This window comes from Manis pentadactyla, chromosome 5 (assembly GCF_030020395.1).
Source record: "Manis pentadactyla isolate mManPen7 chromosome 5, mManPen7.hap1, whole genome shotgun sequence".
Lineage (NCBI taxonomy): Eukaryota > Metazoa > Chordata > Mammalia > Pholidota > Manidae > Manis > Manis pentadactyla.
Genome location: NC_080023.1, coordinates 34,763,325 through 34,785,162, shown reverse-complemented (window position 1 = coordinate 34,785,162; position 21,838 = coordinate 34,763,325). Strand labels below are relative to the sequence as shown.

At 38.6% G+C, this 21,838-nt stretch overlaps 1 protein-coding gene across 19 annotated transcripts in view; it reads right to left on the bottom strand.

Moving 5' to 3' along the window:
* Window positions 1-21,838, bottom strand: part of LIMCH1 (LIM and calponin homology domains 1) — a 311,556-nt gene that overhangs the window by 71,298 nt on the left and 218,420 nt on the right. For 14 of the 19 annotated variants that reach the window (XM_057502178.1, XM_036908574.2, XM_036908560.2 and 11 more), the window contains 5 exons: window positions 19,889-19,995; window positions 14,802-14,832; window positions 12,711-12,821; window positions 5,993-6,188; window positions 371-623 (listed from right to left, as the gene is read on the bottom strand). In XM_057502178.1, coding sequence (XP_057358161.1) covers window positions 371-623; window positions 5,993-6,188; window positions 12,711-12,821; window positions 14,802-14,832; window positions 19,889-19,995 — 698 coding nt within the window. Of the gene's footprint in view, window positions 1-370; window positions 624-5,992; window positions 6,189-6,558; window positions 6,865-12,710; window positions 12,822-14,801; window positions 14,833-19,888; window positions 19,996-21,838 lie in introns of those variants that run through there. The other 5 variants (XM_036908575.2, XM_036908576.2, XM_036908578.2 and 2 more) reach the window with 3 other exon arrangements.

The following is a 21,838-nucleotide window of genomic DNA, read 5'->3' as shown; positions in this document are numbered from 1 at the left end:
AAGTCTTTTTGATAAAGATAAATCTTTCTGCACCTAATCTAACAGGAGTGAGAGTCAGGCGGCCTCCACAGGAGGAAATGGATGCGATCTGTCCTTGATGTCCTGTCAATGGAACTGGTTTCAGAAATCTGCTCACGAGATAAAGTATTTGTCAAATACCTACTGTGTGCCAGGCACTGCTCTCGGTGCCCTCATGAAGCTGATATTCTGTAATCACAATCTCTCTCCTAAAATCTGTTCTGACCACCTTCATTTGAAGTCTTACATCAAAGAGCTGCACGCTTGTTTGAGCTCATTGCTGTCTAGGAGCGGCAGTTCCCACACCACCAGCGCTTGAGCCAGGATGCGAGCAGAGTCGCTCAGGCCTTACCTGAAGGGCCTCTCCCCGCCCAAGGGGGTGGTGGCTGTACTCCAGCTCTTCCGATATTCCTCTCGCTCTGCTTTCTTCTTTCTCAGAGGAGCCGGGACATAGGCGGTCTGATTACTTTTGTTCGGGAGGTACTGGTTAAAAGGCACTGCTGATTTCGGCTCGCCGTGGGAAGTCCGCCTTGCCGACATGTCATCCTTCTTCACATCCGGCAGCTTCCGATGTGGCAAGTCAGACTCAGAGTCACTTCCTCTCCCTGGGGAAGAGAAGGTGGGTGCTGAAAATGTGTGCTGGGCGCTGAAAATGTGTGCTGGGCTAGTAGAAAAGGTCCAACAGCAAGTATGCAGCATCAGGCATTTGGTGAAACCTGTGCATTCCAGGGACTCCTTCCTTAAATTACTCCCTTAACAAATCTAAAGTATCAATCTAAATTAGCCTACTCTGGGAAAAGCTCTCAATCTAATCAGGAAAAAAAATCAAATTTAAAAAATAGAGGTAAGCTTAACTGTATCTGAGAATTACGATTAGCAACACATGTGCAGTCGAATGATAACCTGCTGAGATTCTGCAACTCTCAAAAGAAAAAACAAAAGTCCCCAATGGAGTTTTTACTGAGCCTCTGTTGTTTCATGTCTTACCCTGTGCTAGGTATTCTGACAGTTAAGAATTATAAAGGATTTTTGTCTTTGACATACCTTTAACCAACCCATGGAACACCTGGAGAGTATTAGTTATAATCAAGGACCACAGACATATAAGAACAATAGGAATTCAGAAAAGTGGCCAATTTGGCTTATACCAAGGGTTTGCCTTCCAGGAAGTGGTTTAAGTTATAATAAAGGCATATCCCTCTACAATGGAGCCCCTCCTGGTACTCATAGCTGGAGGCAATCTTCTCTTCCCATGAACTCTATGGCCCAATCTATTCTTCTGCCATATTATATTTTGTACCCCATATTTGAGAACAAGGGCCTTATATTCACAGTACTTATCACAGTGACTGCACACACAGTGGGCATCCTCAAATTATCTGATGAATAAAGAAATAAATTGATTTGGCTAAAAGTGTGTTAGACAATGCAAAATAATTCAGTATTGCCAACATCAATCTTTTGTTGGGCAATCACCTCAGTAATTACAGTGTGTTCTTGTTTCCTGAGTCTCATCTCACTAGATTTATAAGATCTATTAGAGTGAAGTTGTCATTCAAACAAACACTACTATTATAAGCAGCCATCATTCATATGCTGGTTGAAACTCTTAATCAATTAAGAGCATTATGAATAGGTTATTCAAAATTCTTGATAGCAAATAGAAATTAACCTATTTACATCTGTGAAAAGAGCCTTAAATTGAATCAAGAGATGGGGTAGCCTCGCAGAGTGGGCAATGGACAGGGTGGTAAGTCAGATCCACTTCATTTTGAGCTCTGCCACTCACTAGCTATGAGACTCTGCATTTAATACTTCACCACTTTAAGCCTCAGTTTTCCAATCTGTGAGGATAATGACACACCTACTGTACAGGGCTATTGAGAGATAATGTGAAACTATTGGTACAGTACTTGGCATAGAGTAAGTGCTTAATAAATTCAGAATACTCTTTAGGTCAGAATAGTTCTGGATCTGTCACAAATGAGCTGTGGGCTGTTAGGCTTGTCTTTAACACACTTGACTGTCCTTTTCTGTCAAAATAGGAATGCAGTGATTTGCACTGCTGATTAAATGATTTAATGGCTTTTAGAAGACTGTAAAAGTTAAAAGCATTGACCATAAACAAGTTGATCATTGTTGCAGATGAAAATATGCAGTTTATGAATTATTCATGCCATTTGGCTTTCAGTTTCCCTTCTGAAGTTTTGACCATTTCGTTACTTGCTAGTGTTTGATTCACAATTTAGCTCCCTTCCCACCCTGAGTCTTTCATCAGGTTTAACTGTCTAGGTCTCTCAGTGAAATGGTTAGAACCTCTTGTGACTTGCTTTATGAAAAAACACTAATACTACCTCACCTAGCCTAGCTTTTCCCTATTTGCTATTATTCCCATTTTATAGAGATAGAAACATAGGCTTAGGCCAAAGAGCCTTTTCTCCATAGCTAGTAACAGCTTGGGACTTCAATTTCTATTCTTTACACTCCAGCCCAAAGTTCCTTCTTTATAGCACATTTCTCTTAGAAAAGTGTCCTCTGCTTAAAGCATCTGGGCTAGGGGAAGCACATTACATTGTTGAATAAATGAATGAAAGAAAATGATTCTTCAATCAACTAGGAAGACTTAGTAATGGATTAGAGTTGTCTCAATTATCTCAATTCTGAAACCATATACTCTATTAGCCTTAATTATACACAATATCTAAAAACAAAATGTACGTTATCTATATATAATGTACCACAATATACTATACATGAAATATATATATATATAATATACATAAATATGTATATCTATAATATACTGAGTGAAGATCACAAAATAGGTCACTTGGCACAAAAATGGATCACTCATTTTACCTCTAATTATGCTTTGATGAGTATCTTTGATAGACAGCTCAAAAAAAGTTATTTTGCAAATGCCCTGAGGCCGAGTGGCTTAGTTGAAAAAAGGGTAGCTTTCTGGACTGAGACCAGGGTCTAATTTCAGCTCCACCATCTACTAGCCATGTGACTGTGAAATTTAAACCCTTTACCTCAGGGTCCTCATTGGAAACATGCAGATGATAACACAGCTCCCCTAGTTGCTGTGAGGATTAAATGAGATGGCATAAAACACCCATAAAGTGGCTGGCATGGCATACCCTCAGTAAATGTCAGAACTCTTCATATCTAAAGCCAGGACTTCAAAATATTTTGACTTTACTTTATCCTGAAAACATGGAAGTATACTCAGGTGGTTTCTCTAAGCCCAAAGTTAGAAAATTGCAATGTAGCAAATGATGCTGATATTATTTCACCGAAGTCTGATCCTTCCCTTCCACTGGGCTACTTTGCTCTCCTTTCCCATTTTAGGTATTCTCCTTTTTTAAAAGGTGTCTTTGCCTTATACACTCTCAACACTTTGCTTTTTAGTCTTCCTCTAGCACGTTAAGTTCTCTCATTCCTTATTTCTCTCCCTTAACTCATCTTTTATATAAAAGATAAAAATATTCATTTAACAAAATGCATCATATTTATAAAATATGTTCTTAATTTTAAAAGTACCTGAGTGGAAGACTTCATCTTTCCTCTTCAGTGAAGCCCATTGGTAGCCTCAGAAGCAATGTTAAAGAAGGTGAGGGAGGTACTGGCACCTACCTAGCAAGGTGGATGAGCTAAACTGACCCTGGGGACCCCACAGCATCCCTGCTGGGTAGCTCCAGTGTCCAACCCATAGATTGTGGCACTCTTCTGAATGTGCTTTTTGATTGTCCCTATTGAATGGGTTAGTGGGCCTCAATAATAATAAAAGGGAAGTTCTTCATATTGACCCAATATGGAGTTGGAGAAGTTCATAGTAAAACTTACCCTAATTGATTGTGAGTCTTAAGGAAACATATTTTCAAGACTTAAAAAAAAAAGCTCTTCTAAATTTGAAAGTGTTTATTAGGACTAGCAATCTTCTTGATTAGCATCATTGAAAAAATTCCATAAACTAATGAAATACAACCTCTATTTGGATAAAATTATACTACAGTTCTTTGGCAGATACAAAAATGTGTTGTTTTTCTTTAAAAACCTCATTAGGTCTTGATTAGTTTACAAGAACATAAGCCTGAAGGTATCAGGCTGAGTGGTGAAATCTGTGTGGAAGATGCTCTTTCATGGGTGGTATTTTGTGAAGCTCTATTTCATGTTATTCTTTACATGGAGAAAACATTTATGAAAAGACTCTAGCTTATCACTCTTAATTGCTGCAAACTAAATTGTGCCTCAGCACATATTAGTACAATATTAGTAATTACCATCTCAAATCCCTTCAAGATGTGGCTCATTATCAACTCAACCCCTCCAAGAAAAATTAAATGAGAGAATAAATAAAAGGTCTACATTACCAGTTATAAGAAATGAGGATGAAGAAAGCAATAATTTTTAAAGCAATCAAAATAATATGGATGAAAGTTATGTTTTATAAAAGAAAATCTACCTTTTGGTTACAGTAAGGCTCAATTAGATCATGTTCTTGGTATTGTAACTTCTAATATTGTGGGTGGTACTTAAGATGTCATATAAAATTTTAGAAATGTTTTTCAAACCACTCACAATGCACCATGGAATTCTTTAGGAGTCACACACTTTGTGGCCCAAGACTAATTTATTTGTTGGAAAGTTTAAGTACTAAACAAAAGCATTAGTCAGTCATTCTAGAATTTAAAAAACTTATTAGGCAAACAGAAAGAAATGTGGGTAAATTAAGTGTAAGAGTATAAGCTTTGGCTTCACACTTCCTGAGACCAACACTGTTACCCTACTTATTGAAGGCGGCTTTTGTCACCTCACATGTAAGGATGACTACTTAACCTCTTTAAAGTCCAACAGTAAAATACAGATAAGAGGGAGTGTCTCACAGCCCTGTGGGAGAACTAAGTGAGGTACTATGTGAGAATCTCATAATCTGTGCTGAGGACTAAATGAGATACTAGGTGTTAATTAAGTCAGGACTTGGGCACATTAAATACCCAAGTATTTCAGTAACATAGAATTTTATAGCTGACAGGGATCTTTTAGCTATAAAAGACAGATAATTTTCATCTCAGAGAGAAGGATTGTCTCTAGAAATATCAGCATGAGTCAAGCAACACATTAAAAAAAAAGAAATAAAAAATTCCCCATCATACTTAGTGTCCTGCAATTTAAACATGCAGAATGAAGCCATGTTCTCTTCTTACAAGTAACAACGGTGCAAGATAAGTAAGGTATACAACTTCTGGAAAATATGCATTAAATTTGTATCAGGTTGCATGACCATACATTTTTTTTTTCTTTTTTTTCCTTTTTTCTAGGGGTAGATGGGTGGGCCATACATTTTGTAAAGAAAAATAATCATTCCTTACAGGTGATATAAAATCCATGAGATTTAAATCAAACCAAGCCTCAGTACAAAGAGGCAGTGTGGGTTGCGCACCCTGCACTAATGTCTGCCTGCGTGGCCCTAGTCAACAGTCAGGTATCATAAGCATTATGCCCAAACCATGCCGGTTCAAGCTTCCCAGGCTTCAAGATGTCCACAAATATGTGTAGTGCATTTCCAGTTTGCTGGAAATTGATCCATTTTCACTTACACAGGGTAGTACTCAAACATATCCTTTCCTCCTACTCGGAGCATATAAACCTTTGGCACACTTTATGAGCTAATGATCTGCACAGCGTTTTGATTCACTGAGACCATGGGAAGAATGAGGTAACAGATTTTGCAATAGAAGGTATGCTCACTGAGGCAATGTTGAAACAAACTGCTGGCAAAGGCAACCAAAATTCTAAGGACCATGAAAAGCAACATTAAAAGTCCTTTCCTCTACTAGCTTAGAGTTACCAGCTTCCAGCAAGGTGGGTATGGAGTCTGCCTTCCCAGTGCGAATCCCCTTGCTGGTGACAAGTGGCTCTTGCTAATGTTTAATTCTAAGACATGTAGTTTCTTAAGGATCCAACCTACCATCGCTGCTTCCCCTGAGGACTACATCTGGCGAAGGTGTCTGCCGGGAACGGGAGCCAAAGGAATCCAGGCTGTCGAAAGAATCATCTCTGCCGTGTCGAGGGGGAGACAGGGAATCGCTGCGCTCCGAATCCCAGCAGTCGATGTAGCCACTGTCTCGGATGCTACGTTTAGGACTCTCAATGTCATCAGTCTCCTGTCCAAAGGGAAAAGATTACAGACATTACAGCAACAGAGAGCCCACACCATCAGGAAAACTGGTTTCCAGTGGTCTCCAAAGAAATCCTGCAGACAACATCAATATGGAAAAGTTATGGTCACGATTACCATCTACAAGTCAGTGTTTCATTCTTCAACCAACCCTGCCTGCTGCAACTTTCCCAATCAGAAAAACTTGTACATTTAAAAACAAAACAAAACAACCTCCCCCCCCCTGGTAACTCTTACTCCACAAGAGTTAGACTAAAAAAAAAAGTCTAAGGAATTAAGAGCAAAAGATCGTTAAGTTTGGACTCATAAGAATACAGGGACAGACAAATGCAAAAACGACAAACTAAAACCTTAACCTTGACCCGTCTTTCGGAATCCATAACTGCATGTCTTTCTTGGGTCTGAGCCCCTAGTTTCGCCGTGCCAATTGCTCCTGTTTATGGTATCTGGCAAATGCACCCAGCATTTGTTTTTGACGCAGAATTAGCTCAGTAAAATCCTGGAGCAGCATGCTTCCATCTCCTGCTACCTTGAAGGGAAATTCCTGCTCTGAAAGGGAGCTGTCTTTCTGAGGCAAAAAGTTAAGGGGAAAAAAAAAAAGAAATGAAAAATATGCAAAATGCTTTTCCTGATGCCTCAGAAGAATCCAGGCATGCTCTCGCTCTCGGCCACCTCTTGGCGCTAGGGGAGCTGAAAGCACTTGTGGCTGACCCACATGTTCAGTGCAGTGAGAACAATGGCTGTCTTTGACAGCCTGTGATTATAAATTCTTTCCAGCGCAAGCAGCACATACTAAAACACTGAAACGCCAGCAGAAGAAAGGTCAGTCAAAGCCATCCTCACCCTCGTATTATAATAAAAGCCTTGTTCCCACTAGTGTCTTAGCAGTAATTACAACAGTCCAGGCTGATGAAAACAAAAATAACTCTGCTCACTCAAAGATAAACCCCAATTTAATCTCCCCCAGATTGCCACTTAAAATTAGGGCATGGATGATATTGGCAGAGGAGCATGTTCTCATCTGCAAAGACTGGAATGTCACACTGCAGATTTCCTGGGATGCTCAGGAAGGTCCCCTCCACATTCCCCATAGAAAGGAAAAATAAATATTCTCCATGTTAGCAATTTTGGAAACTGTCTAAACCGACAAATATGCCCACAGCAGCCAATGCCTTTGTAGGAAGTGCCTTTGCCAGCTGCTTCTATCAATTATGTCCAGATCCTCTGACACACTTCCCAGTGGGATACACTTTGAGGGTATGTGGCGGCTGCAATTCACAAGGCACACACAGGTTTTGCACCAAGAGAAGGAGTGGGAGAGAGGAGAAGGGCAGGGATGAGAGGAGCGCCGTGCAGCCTCCACCCCAAGGACCTGATTAGTGCCCCTGAAGAATAGATTGTCAAATAGCCTGGGTGAGGACAGCTGACATGACCCTCCAGAGGAAGGCGATTCCAGTTAGTTACGGAAATTATGTTAGTTTACTTGTAGGTCAAATGTTAACTGGGACTTGAACAAAGCCAGGCCCAACTAGCTAGAAAAGGAAGAACTCATGACTAACTGAAAAGTATATATCTAAATTGGATAGTTTTGTATACTTAATTTCTTTAGAAATGAAAATAATTATCTTGGATTATTTATTCTAAGCATAGGCCAAATGGCTAAAATAATTGAAAGTCACTCAGATCAAACACTCACTATGTGTTTAGGGGTATGCTTGATGCTCTTTGTACATTATACATTTAATCGTCACGACCCCCAATGATGCGATTAGCATTGTTCCCATTTTGTAGAAGAGAAAAAAAAGAATCAGAGAGGTTAAATAACTTGACTGAGGTCACACAGCAAGCAGGAAAGCTGAGTCAGACACAGGACTCAGTCTCCAAATCCCAAATGGTAAAAGTTGACAACGTTTTGATCAGTTTTGGTGTAGTTATAGCTGTCATTGTCAGCATCACCTCTTCCAACTACTGGACACTTACTGCCTCCTCACTCTGTGAATGATGCTAACCTGAATACTGTCCCTTTGCTGCTTATGCTTAAATCCCCAAACTATAAATATTGCAAAAGAGAGGCAGTTTAGGGTAGGTTAAGAGCACAGTCTTAGAAGTGCATCTGACTGAGTTTCAATGCTGGCTCTACCCCTTGTAGGCAAGTTACTTCACCTTGCCCAATCTCAGTTCCATCTGTAAAATGGAGGTAATAACATCTATCTCACAGGATTGCTGGGAGGGCTAAACATGTTAATATATGGTAGTATTCAGAAAAATGCCCGACACAGAGGTGCTTAAAAAGTGTTAGCTATGGTTATTGTTACTCCTGTGTATTAATTTGGGTATGTAAATGTCAATATATAAATCACATAAAGTTTATAAATGTAGTGAAGGACACGGCTTGTATATACACTGATACTCTTCTATCTCCTTTTCCATTTATATCCCATAACTAGATGCCTTGGGCCCAATTTCCCATCAGGGAGGGCGGACACACAAAGCTGGACCACTCATCACATCTAGAAATGACACAGTTTTATAAGCTGTTTGGCACAGCACTACACAACTGGATTTCAATAAAAGAATATTAGAAAGACTCCCAAAAGGCCCAAATGTCTTTCCCACCCTTACCCTACAGACCACAGGAGGACAGAAAGGAAAAAGGAGAAAGTCAACATGCTTCTTGGAGCTTCAGCTGCTTTCTCACAGCTCGTCATGGGAAAGAAAAACAGAAAGACCGTTCTGTTCATGACTGTGTAGAAAGCCAAGAATAAAACCAAGGATCAAGTGAGAGCTGGAAGTTGAACAGCATGGCCAGTTTGAAAAGTGAAAAACAGGCCACCCATGGTCATCCCTGGCCAAGCTGGTCCTTGGAACCTCTCAGGGTGAAGCCAGAGGCTGCTGCTTCATCCAGAAATAAAGATGTGGACATCAGCTGGACGAACAATTTTACTCGATGATGTCAAGTCACCTAAGGGGAAGTTTTTCTGGGAAAGCAGAAGACAGAAACCAACACACAGGCTAGCACAGTCTACATTCTCCTTTCCGGGGCTCCAGTAATGTTGTCTGTGGTTTTCATCTAGGAGCCCAGGGGCATTCTATCTTCTAGAGAGCACATCAGGGAAGGGAGATAAGACTCAAATTTGTCCACTGTGCTAATTGCTAGTTGTTCTAATAAAAGTGTGTTAATGAAAGGGGTGAGAACTACCAGCTTCCACCACACTTTTTGGATTATTTCACTCATCCGTCCTCTTCTCATCCCCCTTTGTCAGAGATAATGAGAACCAGCTAAGGGTGGTAGATGACTTATGGTATCTGAGAAACCCCAGATGCCTCTGTTTTACCACTCAATGTTTTCTGCTTCCTTTGTGACTTATAAGGTGGCTAAATCCTATTTGGGAGTAATTTAGGGTTCCATTTTTCGAGTTTGATGACCCTTGTCCACCCACCACATTCTAGTTGGGGAAGCTATTCATTCCACAGGTATTTACTGAGCATATTCTATGTGTCAGGCACTGTCCTAGTGCTGGGGCACACCGTTCTGCAAAATCCATAAACACCCTGTCCTCATGGGCCCTATGTTAGTAGGGAAGACAAAAACAGAAAAACAATACTAAGTTGGGTGATAGGAATCATGAAAAAATAAGGCAATTTATGGAAAGAGAAGTTGATGGCGGTTGCTATTTTAGGCAGAGGTCTGTGCTTGCCCATCATGCTCTCCGTTATTTATCCCCTTCTTCTGGTTAACACTCCCCATCTCCTGAAGCAGTAGCAGCTTGGCCAATCACTGTAGCCCTTGCCCCTGGTCATAGTGACTGGTTCAGGAATAGGACCCATACTTGGCCAGAGTACACCCTGTGGAATTTCACAGCTGGGGCCAGGGAGAAGAATTCCCTTGCCTTTCTGGGCAAGGAGCTAGAAGCAGATAATCCCAGGGGTGCTTTTGACCATGTACCCTGCAATAAGGGAATGTTTGTCTGTGGTAGGAGAAAGTTTAAGGAGATAGGAAGCAATAAGAGAAGACAGACAAGTGAAGAAACCTAGACTGTTGACTTTCCAGTTCCATCCCTGAGAACTCTAGGGTCACCCTAGTCCACAGTTCTCCTTTCAATCTCGGTATTCTCACAGTAATTCCCCTTTATTCAGTGTAAGTGTCCTCTCCTTGGGAGACCTACTCTGATATCCAGGCTCCGTGAAAGGCTGTTGTCACTATGCTTTCAGAGATCTTTTTTGTACATACCAAAAGTGACCTACTACAAAAAACCTACTATGTATCAGATACTTATGTTAATGGATCTATATGTGTTTTTTAACAAGTTGCACAGTAGTTGATGACTTTTATGCACATTTCTCCTACAAAAAAAATGAATAGAACAAATTTCTGGCTAACCTCCTTTGCAAAAGAAAAGAATTTAACTTCAAATTTTTTCAGCCTGTAACTGTGCAGAAGAGATTATAGTTGTCCCTCAATATCTGTTCTGCATTTTTTCTCCGTGATAATACAGTTGGTAGCTGAAATAAAGTCTACTTTTCCCAAGTCCCTCCTTGCAGTGAGGTGTGGATGTGTGACCATGTTTAGTAATAGGATGTGAGTGGAGGTGTAGTGTATGACTTCTAGAAGTGTTTTTATAGGGAAGGCATAGGTCCTTCTTCCCTTCACCCCTACTTTCTCCTAACTCAAATTCAGACTAAAGCTTGAGCAGCTCTCTTGGACCAGCCAGTGGGAAACCATGGGTTGAGGATGGTGGAGCAAAAAGACAGGAGGAGCTGGGGTCCCTAATGATCACTAGCCCTGGACTGCTCATGTCCAGACTTCATTCGGGTACATTTAAAATAAAATCCTATCTAGTTTAATCCAGTATTTGAGTTTTCTGCATTTCCCAGCTGAAGCCAGTCCTACCTGTTAAAATGAAATAATGTGCATCCTAGATCAGCTAATATTTCCATGTGTTGGGTTGATCTGTGAAGTTCAGGCCAATTCCTCTCTATGTAGAGATACGGGAATGCCGCTGTCATGCCTTGCCCAGGGATACTAACTATTCCCTCCTGTGCCGTGACACTGTTTATATTCACTAAAAAGGTAATGGCTGTTAACAACAACAGGTCATTTGAAGAAAACTGAAGTAGTAGAGCTGTCTCAACAAAAAGGGAAGCTAGGCAAGTGGAAGAAACTAATAACTGCTCAGGCTATAGGGGAGCTGGACTAGTGGTAAGAAATAACAATGATGAGAATAACAGATTCCCAGAGAATGCAGCGGGAGATCTGTGAGGCAGAACTTTTAAATAGCCTTAAAACAATGATCCATCTATCATTATTCAAGTCCCAATTTAATATGAAAAAATAAACATGTAAATTTCCCAAATTTACAAATTGCTTTGTACCTTCTCTAAGGATAGAATTAGATGAAAAATTAAAGACGTATGGGTAAGAAACTAAGTGTTGTGTTTGATTGAGTGGGTGTGTTTATTTTCTTTTTAAAGGAATTTAGTTTAAAGAACTTTGTTTATATGTGTAATGACCAATATGAAAACTCTGTCCATTTGTAAAATATGTGAGCCAGACTGGCTCTAGCCAAACACAGGGAATTACTAGGACTATTAGCTTTAATTTAAGGAAAGAAGAATAAATTATCAGAAAGTTGGAGCAAATTCTTGCTTTTGGTATTAAAAGAAAAATTGTGAAGTATGGAAATGTCTCTCAATCAGGTCTCCTTAAGTGGATTTAGTTTGCATGTTAGAGAAATGAGAAGAGCAAGGCCTTAAATACCTGCACTGCTATATGGGCCCTATCCCAACCCCATGGATGCTGTGGTTGAGACTCACCTATTCGCTAAGACTAGTTAGGTGGGGCTGCCCCAGGGTAATGCTACCTCCTAGCGCCTTGGACGAGCTAATGTGTAATGCTGAAAAAGGAACACACCGGCAGGCACACAGAAAACATCCCACGATTCCTCTGACAAATTCCTACCTTAGGTGAGTCTTCCCATAATCAAATAAAGTTTCAAATATTATAAAAAATGTTTTCCAAATTTCCAGGTTATTCAACTACAATGGCCATAAAATGTACATCTCAGAAGAGAATGCTTCTAACTTGTCAGAGCATGTCCAGGATGGATGCCCAGGCAAGCATTTAGCGAACACTATCTCACCCACAAGAAGGCCCTGACGAGTAAGCAGCATGGCCTTCAGGACAAATGTAGAGCAAGGCTCCATTTCTGTATGATACTGTCCTGTTTGATTCAGGCATTCTTCCCCCAAGAAAACAAGCACTGAGCTCTTTGGCAGTCTGTCTCTCTGACAGACTGAATTTGCTGAAGAGGAGACACATTCAGGTAGGCGTGGGATGCACGATGCAAAGATGTCATTGGGAAGACAGGTGGTCATTTCCTTGAGCACATGGCATCTTTGGCTGGTGCAGTTCTACCATATGGAACTGTAATGATCTTAAAAATAAACAAATGTGTCGCTTTGCCACCTTATCTAAACTACATGGGGTAAAGAACAAAAGCCACGTTACCTTTCTCATCTGGGCCAGCAAGCCTTCGAATTCCTTCAGGTTCAGTGTTGTACCGCTGTAGGATGCACAGCTATTAGCTGCTTTTCCCAGCCAGTAAATGGTAACTAATACCTGTGAAACAAAACCATACACGAGAGCAGGGGAAATTTCCAAGAATTACTTCTAAACTAAGGGATCAATAATGCTCCACTAACAGGAAAGCAGGAAGGAGAAATTGTGCAACAATGATTTACAAAAACCACCATCCATGAGACATCCATTAAATGTAACCTCATTTTAATAAGACCCCAGTGCTATACCAGTCAACACAAACATGATTCAGTAGTAAGACTCCAGTTTTAAGAAAAGCTTGGTGTGAGAAAGTGATCTATAAGACAGAAATAAGAAAAAATAAATCCTCCAAGATTATTTTCATGTAATGAAGGTTTCAGAACTAGGAAGTAAAATTTTTCAGAAAATCTGGAGTATTTACCCAGATGATCAATGAAACAGGTCATCAATTCCTTTTGAAAGAGGTGCTTTTAAAGGCCTACAGCTTCTACTTGAGGTTCTACTAAGACCAATGCCAAAAATCTCAAAGGAGTGATAAAGGTCAATTAGAGGTTACCAGGACAAGACCAACACAATATATCTAATTAAAGTCAGGAGAAAGGAATGCAATGAAAATTACGACCTAGAGATAGCTGGCCTTGGGGTATAGTTAGAGTCCTGTTAATCTGAGATGGGAAATTTGTAGCATGGACAAGATTACTGCCAATTACACAACCTTGGATGTTTAAGATCATCTATGAATATTCAATGGTCTGAAGCTATAGCCTTAAGTGAATTTTTTTTTGTCTTCCCAAAGAAACAGTCCACAAAAGCAAGTGTTCTCTACATTGACTTTCCCATAAAACTCAGTAGGGGTTGGCTAAAGATGAGGTCCTTAAAACTGAATTTTTGGAATCTGAAGCCTAAGGAAAAGCTAATAATACTATTTTATTTTCACATTTGGTCTTACTGCTGCAACCAGGCTGGGAAGGACTTACTATAGCTCCCTCCACTTGCTATGCCAGAAAGTGCTTTGGACAATGTGATATGTGGACATGGTTCCAGATGGCAACAGGCCTAAAATATTGTTATGTACATCAATCCTATGATTTGGTTTCCTACCTCTGTGGGAAAATTTTACTTCAGGAATTCTTCAAAACTTCCAGAAAGTCTTTTTTTTAAACTACGTGCTTATAAATAAATTTCCAGGGGATAGACAATTCCAAATTGTAGGACATTAACTAGGACCATAAAATAACTAATGTGTGCTAAGAGTATAAGGATTTGGAAAGGTGTAATAGGAGAATGGAAGTTAGAACTGTGTTGTGTTTTAGATTATGGGTTTTCTGATTTGTTTAAACTGTATGATGAAAAATGGCATATATCCCTCATTTTTTAAAGAAAGTAAAAGAAGAATGAGAAGTGAAAAAAATATCATAGCACCCTGGAAATTTTTTTAAAGGTGGGATCACAGCAAATTTTCAATTTTATATACAGAAAGTCATTCCTTACATTCTTCAGTTTAAGCTTAAAATAAAAGAGCACTAATATACTTGCTCTTCAAAAATTAGATATAACTCCAGAAAGTTGATTTGGTGTAGTACTAATAACAACTCAAAAGGTTAAAAGGAAAAAAAAATTACAAAAAGTATAGGCCCATGACAGTCGACATTATTCATATTTTGCTGATCTTTTCCCAAAACAATTTGCCCAACTACCTGATTTAATAATCCCACCTGTACCTACCAATGGAAAGAAACTACTATTAGTGCTAACACGGATCATTTGGTGTTAAAGAAACCAAATTATGAACAGGACACAAGCTTTTATTTGTTTATTTCTGGAATGAGCCCTTATCTAATTAAAGAGAAACCCCCATACCAATCCATAATTTTTATTTATATTACAGTAATTAATTATTCCATCAGAGACACATATACTTGTTTCTAAGGATTCTTCGTAGCTAGGCATGCAAGAGGCATTGAACTTATGAGCTAAATTTATACTTAAACCATCAAAGTTAGAAGAAAGAAGTTTGGAAAGTGAAGTTAAAACACTTACATTTTTCAGCTTCCTACTATAATCAAGGTTCCTAATTAAGGAAAAGGAAAAGAAAATATGATCAGAATAGCAGTTTCTTCAGTGTGATCATCCATTTAACACCTCTAAGATGTACTTGAAGCTAACAGAATAAAATCCACAGAATATATAATTTTTTAAGGTCTCTGATTAGTGATCTCAGGAACTAAATAAAACTACTTAGAAAACAAAACGTTGAAGGACAAGGTGGGATTAAATTTTTATAGCATACCATGAAAAGATGAATATTTTTCTAACATCTGGAAAATGAAGAATTCCATTTAAAACTGGGACTGCTTATATTTGTATTCTCAAAGCTTAACTGTTAAAATTTTGCCTTGATTATAGAACACTGTCAAATCTGACTGCATTCCAAAATCTCCTTCATACAAGTATTTTCAACAAAGGTCTATAACCTTCATTAAAATAGACCTGAAAATATATGTAGAAGAGGCAATACTATCTAAATATTTGTTCTTTTCTGCTATGGACATAAATTAGTGTAGGGAACTAGCCAGAAGCAGGAAAATATGCATGTTATGTTCAAATATACACATGTGCATTCTTAAAAATGCATCAGTGTTTATTCTCAAACTATAAACAAAAAAAGCTAGTTGGTGGCCCTCTCTATAAACAGTGAAACATAAAAATTTCTACAAAATTATTCCAAAGTTTCCTTAATGTGTCAACAAATACTATGAAAACCACTATATTTCTTTTTTCCACAGTAATTGCCCGTGGGGGAGAGAGAATGTAATTCTATTATATAAACCAATCAAGAATTCCTTCAAGGACTGCTTTTTACTGCTGCATATTCTAACCCAAAGTACATAATTAAAAGGTGCAAAAATTTAAGTCAGTCGAGATTTGAGAGAATAGAAAACAATGTAGTATATACTAGGAAGATAAAACCATCAACATGGACTCAAATTGAAAGAAGCATTGGTTCTGTCTGGATATGATTAAGATAATGCTTCCATGTTTCCCCCTTTTAAAGGAAAAAAAATGATATGTCATCATCTGCTTAGATATTTGCTAGGATTTCTTTTTTTTCCCCTAATTTACAGGAAAGAAACAGATGAAAACGAAAGAATCCATAAAAGATTTAAAATTTTTAATAAAAACAAGTTAATAAAAGGGGGCATAAAACTTTTTCTGCATTGAAAATAAAAGATCATGGACTAAAATTGTGATCCAGTTCTAAAAAGTCATGCTTGGCACACAGTAGGATTATTTGTTGAATGACTTCCACATTACAACTGATTACGTGAAAATGCTTTCAGATTTTTTGGAGACATATTCAAGAGCAGTCCCAAGCTTTTCCTCATTTTCCATCCAATTGCTTTGATTCCCTGGAATGATACTTGCTGCCTGCCCTCCTACATTGTGCTTTCACTGCCCTCAAGGTTGTCTGGCATCCATTACAGGTAGAGCTCACTAAATTACACAGGCAGTAATCATTTGCAGGTTTTCCCTCTTTTTTTCTTTTTTCTTTTTAGTCTACTCAGGTTACTTTTCAAGAAAAAAAAAAGTAAGAAAAGTGATCTAAAATAAAAGCTAATAAACTGAAGAGTATTTAAAAAAAAAAAAACAATTTCAGAAAAGCATCAAAATTTCCTCTGTGGATCTATCCCTATACCTTATTGCCTATGCCTTAATTGGTGTTATTGGGGTGTTTTCTATCTCTGCTAATGTTCTGCTCAACTCAGAGGGGAAAGCAGAGAAATATAGCAGTTCTACTCTAATCTACCACAGCTATGAAATCTACTTGTCTTGCAAATGCCCTTGAACAGTGTCAAATTAAACCAGCATCATTTATGGAAAAGTTGTGAAGCAGATAGCTCATTCCATGCCCCACCCCTCACTAAAACTAGAAATGAATTTCTAAGTACCATAAATGAGTTTATGACATAACTTTAATATAAAATCCCTTATGTTCTTCTAGATATTCATACATGAAATTGTTTCTCCATCATTATTCCAACTTCAAAATCCTACACTGTTGTGGATGGCCCTTCTCACCACACTGCACCTTGCTCATTATTTTTCTGCCACAGCAGATACTTTTTCTTTTTAGACATCAAGACTGTTTCTCTTTCCCATTCTTTCTACTTGCTCTTCAGCCTTGAATGCCCTATAGATCTTCACATGGCCAGTTCTTCTTCCCATTCATGTCTCAGCCCTCAGCCCTCAGTTGAAATGCTACCTCTTTAGAGAGGCTCTGCTTGATCACCTCTGCACTGGTCACTATCTTGAGATGTTTATTTTATTGAGTTTATTGAGATGTAATTGACACATAATATTGTATAAGTTTAAGGTATGTAACACAATAATTTGATATATGCATATGCTGTGGCTGTGAGGTGATGATCTTTCATATCATCTATCTTATTTTCTTCTCAGCACTTACCACTCCCTGCTGTTATCTTTTTTAGTTACTTATTTCTCATTTCTTGACACTGAGTATAAATTCCTGTGAACAGGGTATGTTGTCAATCTTGTTTATTTTGGTTCTCTGGTGGCTGGAAAGTATCTGACACATAGTAGCGACTCAGTAAATATTTATCCAATGAATGCATGAAAAATTATGAACTCAAAGGGGAAGGTGATGGAACAGTATTGTCTAAAGAAAATAATGCTCAAGTGGAGGAAAAACTGAAAAAGGAAGAAAATGAGAAGAAGGAAGGCCAAAGGGGAGATAGATGGAGAGACAAGGTAAAGAAGGGAAGGGAAGCACAGGGAACAGAAGACAGAGAGAAGACCGCAGAAAGATAAAAAGGAATGAAAAAGATTGGAGAAGAGGAAGATGGTAAAGTAATTGAGAAGGGTCTGTGTCTGTGTTCCATTGGTCTAAGACTCTTCCCCCTATAGGTTGAGTTCTGTGCCTTTGAATTCAAGTCTCTGTTTAGTAGTTCATTGACGCATTTCCCAGATATGAGCAGAGCAACAGTAAGCTGAACACTGAGCAAGCTGTTGTCTAGCATCATACATGGGACAACATTCTGTCCAACCATCTTATAGATGAAGACATGACCCTACTGAAGCAAGGGAACATGCCTAGGATTACAGACCTAGGAAGCAGCACACCTACGGCTAGTCCCCGGACATCCTGATGCCCAATTTTTTTGTAGATAAGCAACAAGGGTGATATGAATCCTGCATTTCTAAAACCAGTCTCAGAATTCTCCTGGTTTAATATGATTTAAAGTAGCTCTCAAAAAAATTTAAAAAAAGAAGAGGAATACAGCTGCCAACACCATTCAAGGGAACTTTCCTTCACCCTTCAGGCGATATGGGTGTGTGACTAATTATTATGATGTTATATATGCTGCTATTGTTTCTGGTCACTTGCCACCCTGGTGAAACTATGTATGTGAGATGAGGCAGAACCTGAAATAATTTCCTAAAGTGAACAATGATTTATAGAGGCTGGATTTGGGTGCAGTAATAAATGGAGCATGTGATGACTAAAACGAGGTTTATGGTGGTTTCCATATTCAAATATCATAATTTTTATTCTGTTATTCTTCCATGAGAAATATTAAAGAAAGGCACACTGACGAAAAGAAGTGATTTTGTGTAATCAGTCATGACTGACTCTCATTTCCAGTCATGAATCATAAAATCCAATATAAACTCCTAATTTGCTTTCATTCAGTAGTTTCCACTTTTTCCCAATTATTTTTCCCCATCATTAAAAAAAATCAATATCAGCCAATAGTATAAAATAGGAAGCTCTGAATTTTGACTCCTTTGCCTTTTCTGTTCTTGTGTGACAAAAATGACACAAAAGTACTGGTAATGTAATTTGTGGGACCCCTTATTCAAAAATTAAGAACTTCAAGACAGTAAGAGCACAGCATTAAAGCAAGTGTGGGGCCCTACTAAGCATGGGGTCCTATATGATTGCACAGGTCACATGCCTAAGAAGCCAGCCCTGCAAAAAGCTGAGAGACTAATATTTTGGGCTACATGAAAAGTAAGAACTCTAAGTCATAGGGATGTAATGTACAGCATGGTGACTGTAGTTAATAATACTGGATTGAATATCTGTAACAGAGTAGATCTTAAAACTTCATATCATAAGAAAAATATTTCTGTAACTATGTATGGGGACAGGTGTTAACTATACTTACTGTGGTGATCATTTTGCAATATGTACAAACTTCGAATCATGTTGACACCTGAAACTCATATTGTATGTCAATTATACCTCAATAAAAAAATTAATGAAGAAAAAAATGTCCCAAAAGTCATCAAAAGGAGAAGTGAGGTATCCACACACCCTATCTATGTACTTAAGTTTATTATTAAGGCATAGTCATGCCAAGTATTGTTTGACTGAAGCAGAAAATGTTTTGTATAAAATTTGTCAAGCCTAAAGGACTTCTAAACTACAGAGAAGTTATATCTCTGCCATTTTAGGACGACCTGTTTCCTCATTATCCTGGTCACAAGCTACTCCTTTGCAGAGAAGCACATTGCCTTTTCTTTTATTATGACATTTTTTCCCAAGAAATCTTTGCCCAAACATGGCTCAGTGAGGATACAATCAACAATAGCAAAATGGCCAATAATCCATCTACAAAGAACTGATCACTGACAGATATGAGAGAACAGTTACAAATGTAAATGAAGAAGAGACTTTGCCATAATCTATTGCCCTCTATGCATAATAAACGGAGCTCAGATCTGTTTACCAAGTTTGCAGTCTTCCAAGAGCCTATTCAAATGCCCAACTAGAGCCAATAAGAGCTTTTTTGTAAAACACACAGAGATTTTGTGCATATTCCTCTCTTGTCTCTCCCTCTGTTAAATTTCACTTAACATTTTCCTCCTCTTTACTAGTCTAACTCTATATGTGTGATTTTTGCATTTCAAAAAATTATGTTTTATCAGAATGAAAACTATACACAAAGCTACACAATGCGTCTTGTTTTGAAGACTTTACCTTCACATTTTATTAGGCGTGCCCAACTCTCTGCCTCTTGGATCTTGCAACATCATCACAAAACTGCAAATCAAACTATAAATGGGTTTCCCTTAAACATAAATCATGCATTACTTACTTGACTGTTACTCTGTTGGATGTATCCTGTAGGTCACTAGGGTCAAAGAGTTGAGATTCCTTAAGGCCAAGCTCTTTACAACCTCTCAAAAATAAGATGATATTGTCCTGGAAGGAAGAAAAGAAATCCAAGTCTATATTATTTTACATTGCCTTTATAACCAGCCCTTCCTCTTCAATAGTCCAAATTATTGGAGGGGTGTCAGTTATTAAGGCACCAAGAGTCAGGTCTAAATCATGGCTCATTAGATGAAGTCACACTTTGTTAGAATAGGCCAAAGTAAACAAACACTTAAACCCACAGCCATGCCAAACTCATTTTTTTCCCCTACCTTAACACATTTGCAAAAAACCACTGAAAAGCAGAACTTTGCATTTTTGGGGGAATAATACTCAAAAGCAAGGTATTCCTTATTGCTTCTAAGTTATATCTATGTCTTATTGCCTAGAGCTTGGTTGCAAATTGATATTTTAAAAAATTGGTTTTGCTATTCAAAAGTCATATTCAACAAGTTTTCCTTTTTAAATGATCTTCTAAAACATATTTTCATCAGCAGGTTTTCACTGATAATACATTGATGCACTATAAACTGAATTAAATGGGAAAAAATCGAGACTTAACTGGGAAGGGAAAAAAGAGGGACTAAGAAAGCTCTTGAAAATAATGCAAAAGACCCTCCTCAATGAAAACTTTCTCTAGCAAGTACAAATTTACTTTGAACTGGCAGAGTAACAGACACAATTGACAATTAAAAAGTGCTCTGTCCATCTGTTGGGAGTCCTTAAGAATAAACAAATGGCTCTGGAAGGGATTGCACTTGTGGGTCATCCTTCTGGAACTTCAGGGTATTAGCATCAGGTCCATCAGTTACAAGTCTGTAATTGTTCTCTTCCTAAAAGATTTCTGACAAGCCAACTGGTCCCAGCAGTTAGTGAAAACTATAGGAGAGGAATGATAAAGGTTGGCTCCAAGAGCCAGATCAATAGGAATCCATCTGACTGTAAGCACAATGCTACAAAAATCTGGAATGATGGCAGTGGTTACTGAATCATCCAGTTCAACAAAGCATACAAAAAGCATAGCATTTCCCCACTAGCCAGTCTGTAGGCAAGATTCTAAGATGACCCCAAGACCCTTACCCCCTGGTGTACACACCCTGAATAATCCCCTCCCCTTAAGTGGGAATGCAATCTGCAAATGGAATATACCGATATCACTCTGGGATTATACTATGAACCAGTTGGCTTTGAGTTAAGCCAAGGAAAGATCATTTGAGTGGGCCTAACGTAATCAGAGAAGCATTTAAAAGAAGGTGAAGTCAGAGTTTCTGGTGCATGAGTTCTACAGCTGCAGGGAGATGAATTTTGTCAAAAGCCACACGAGCTTGGAAGAGGCTTGGAAGAAGCTCTGATAGGACCTCAGCCCCTGCCAACACCTTAATTTCAGCCCTATGAGGTTCTGTGCAAAGAACTTGGTCTACTACATCCATACTTCTGAGCTACAGAAACCAAGTTAATAAATGGGTATTGATTTAAGACTCTAAGTTGGTAGTAATTTTTTTTTGAAGCAACAAATAATTAATACTCCCAGGCTCAAAAAAACAAGAGCAACAGCAATAAATTGCTAAATTTTCTATAACCCTTATTATATGTCAAACATTCTTCCAAGAGCTTTACATATAACTCATGTTAACCCCTGTCCAACCTTATGAGCTAGGTACCACTATCACCCTCATTTTACAGATGAGCAATCTGAGGCACAGAGCAGTTAAACACCTTGCCCAAGGTCACACAGCCAGCAAAGGATGGAGACACAAAACAACATGGCATGTAAGAGGAACTTAAGCATCAAGTCTGAGGCTGGCACCAAAGGAAGATGATGTATGGAGTCAGGATCGGGTCACAACTGGCTGTGAAGGCCCTGGAGGGCAGGTTGTGGAACTTGCTGAGG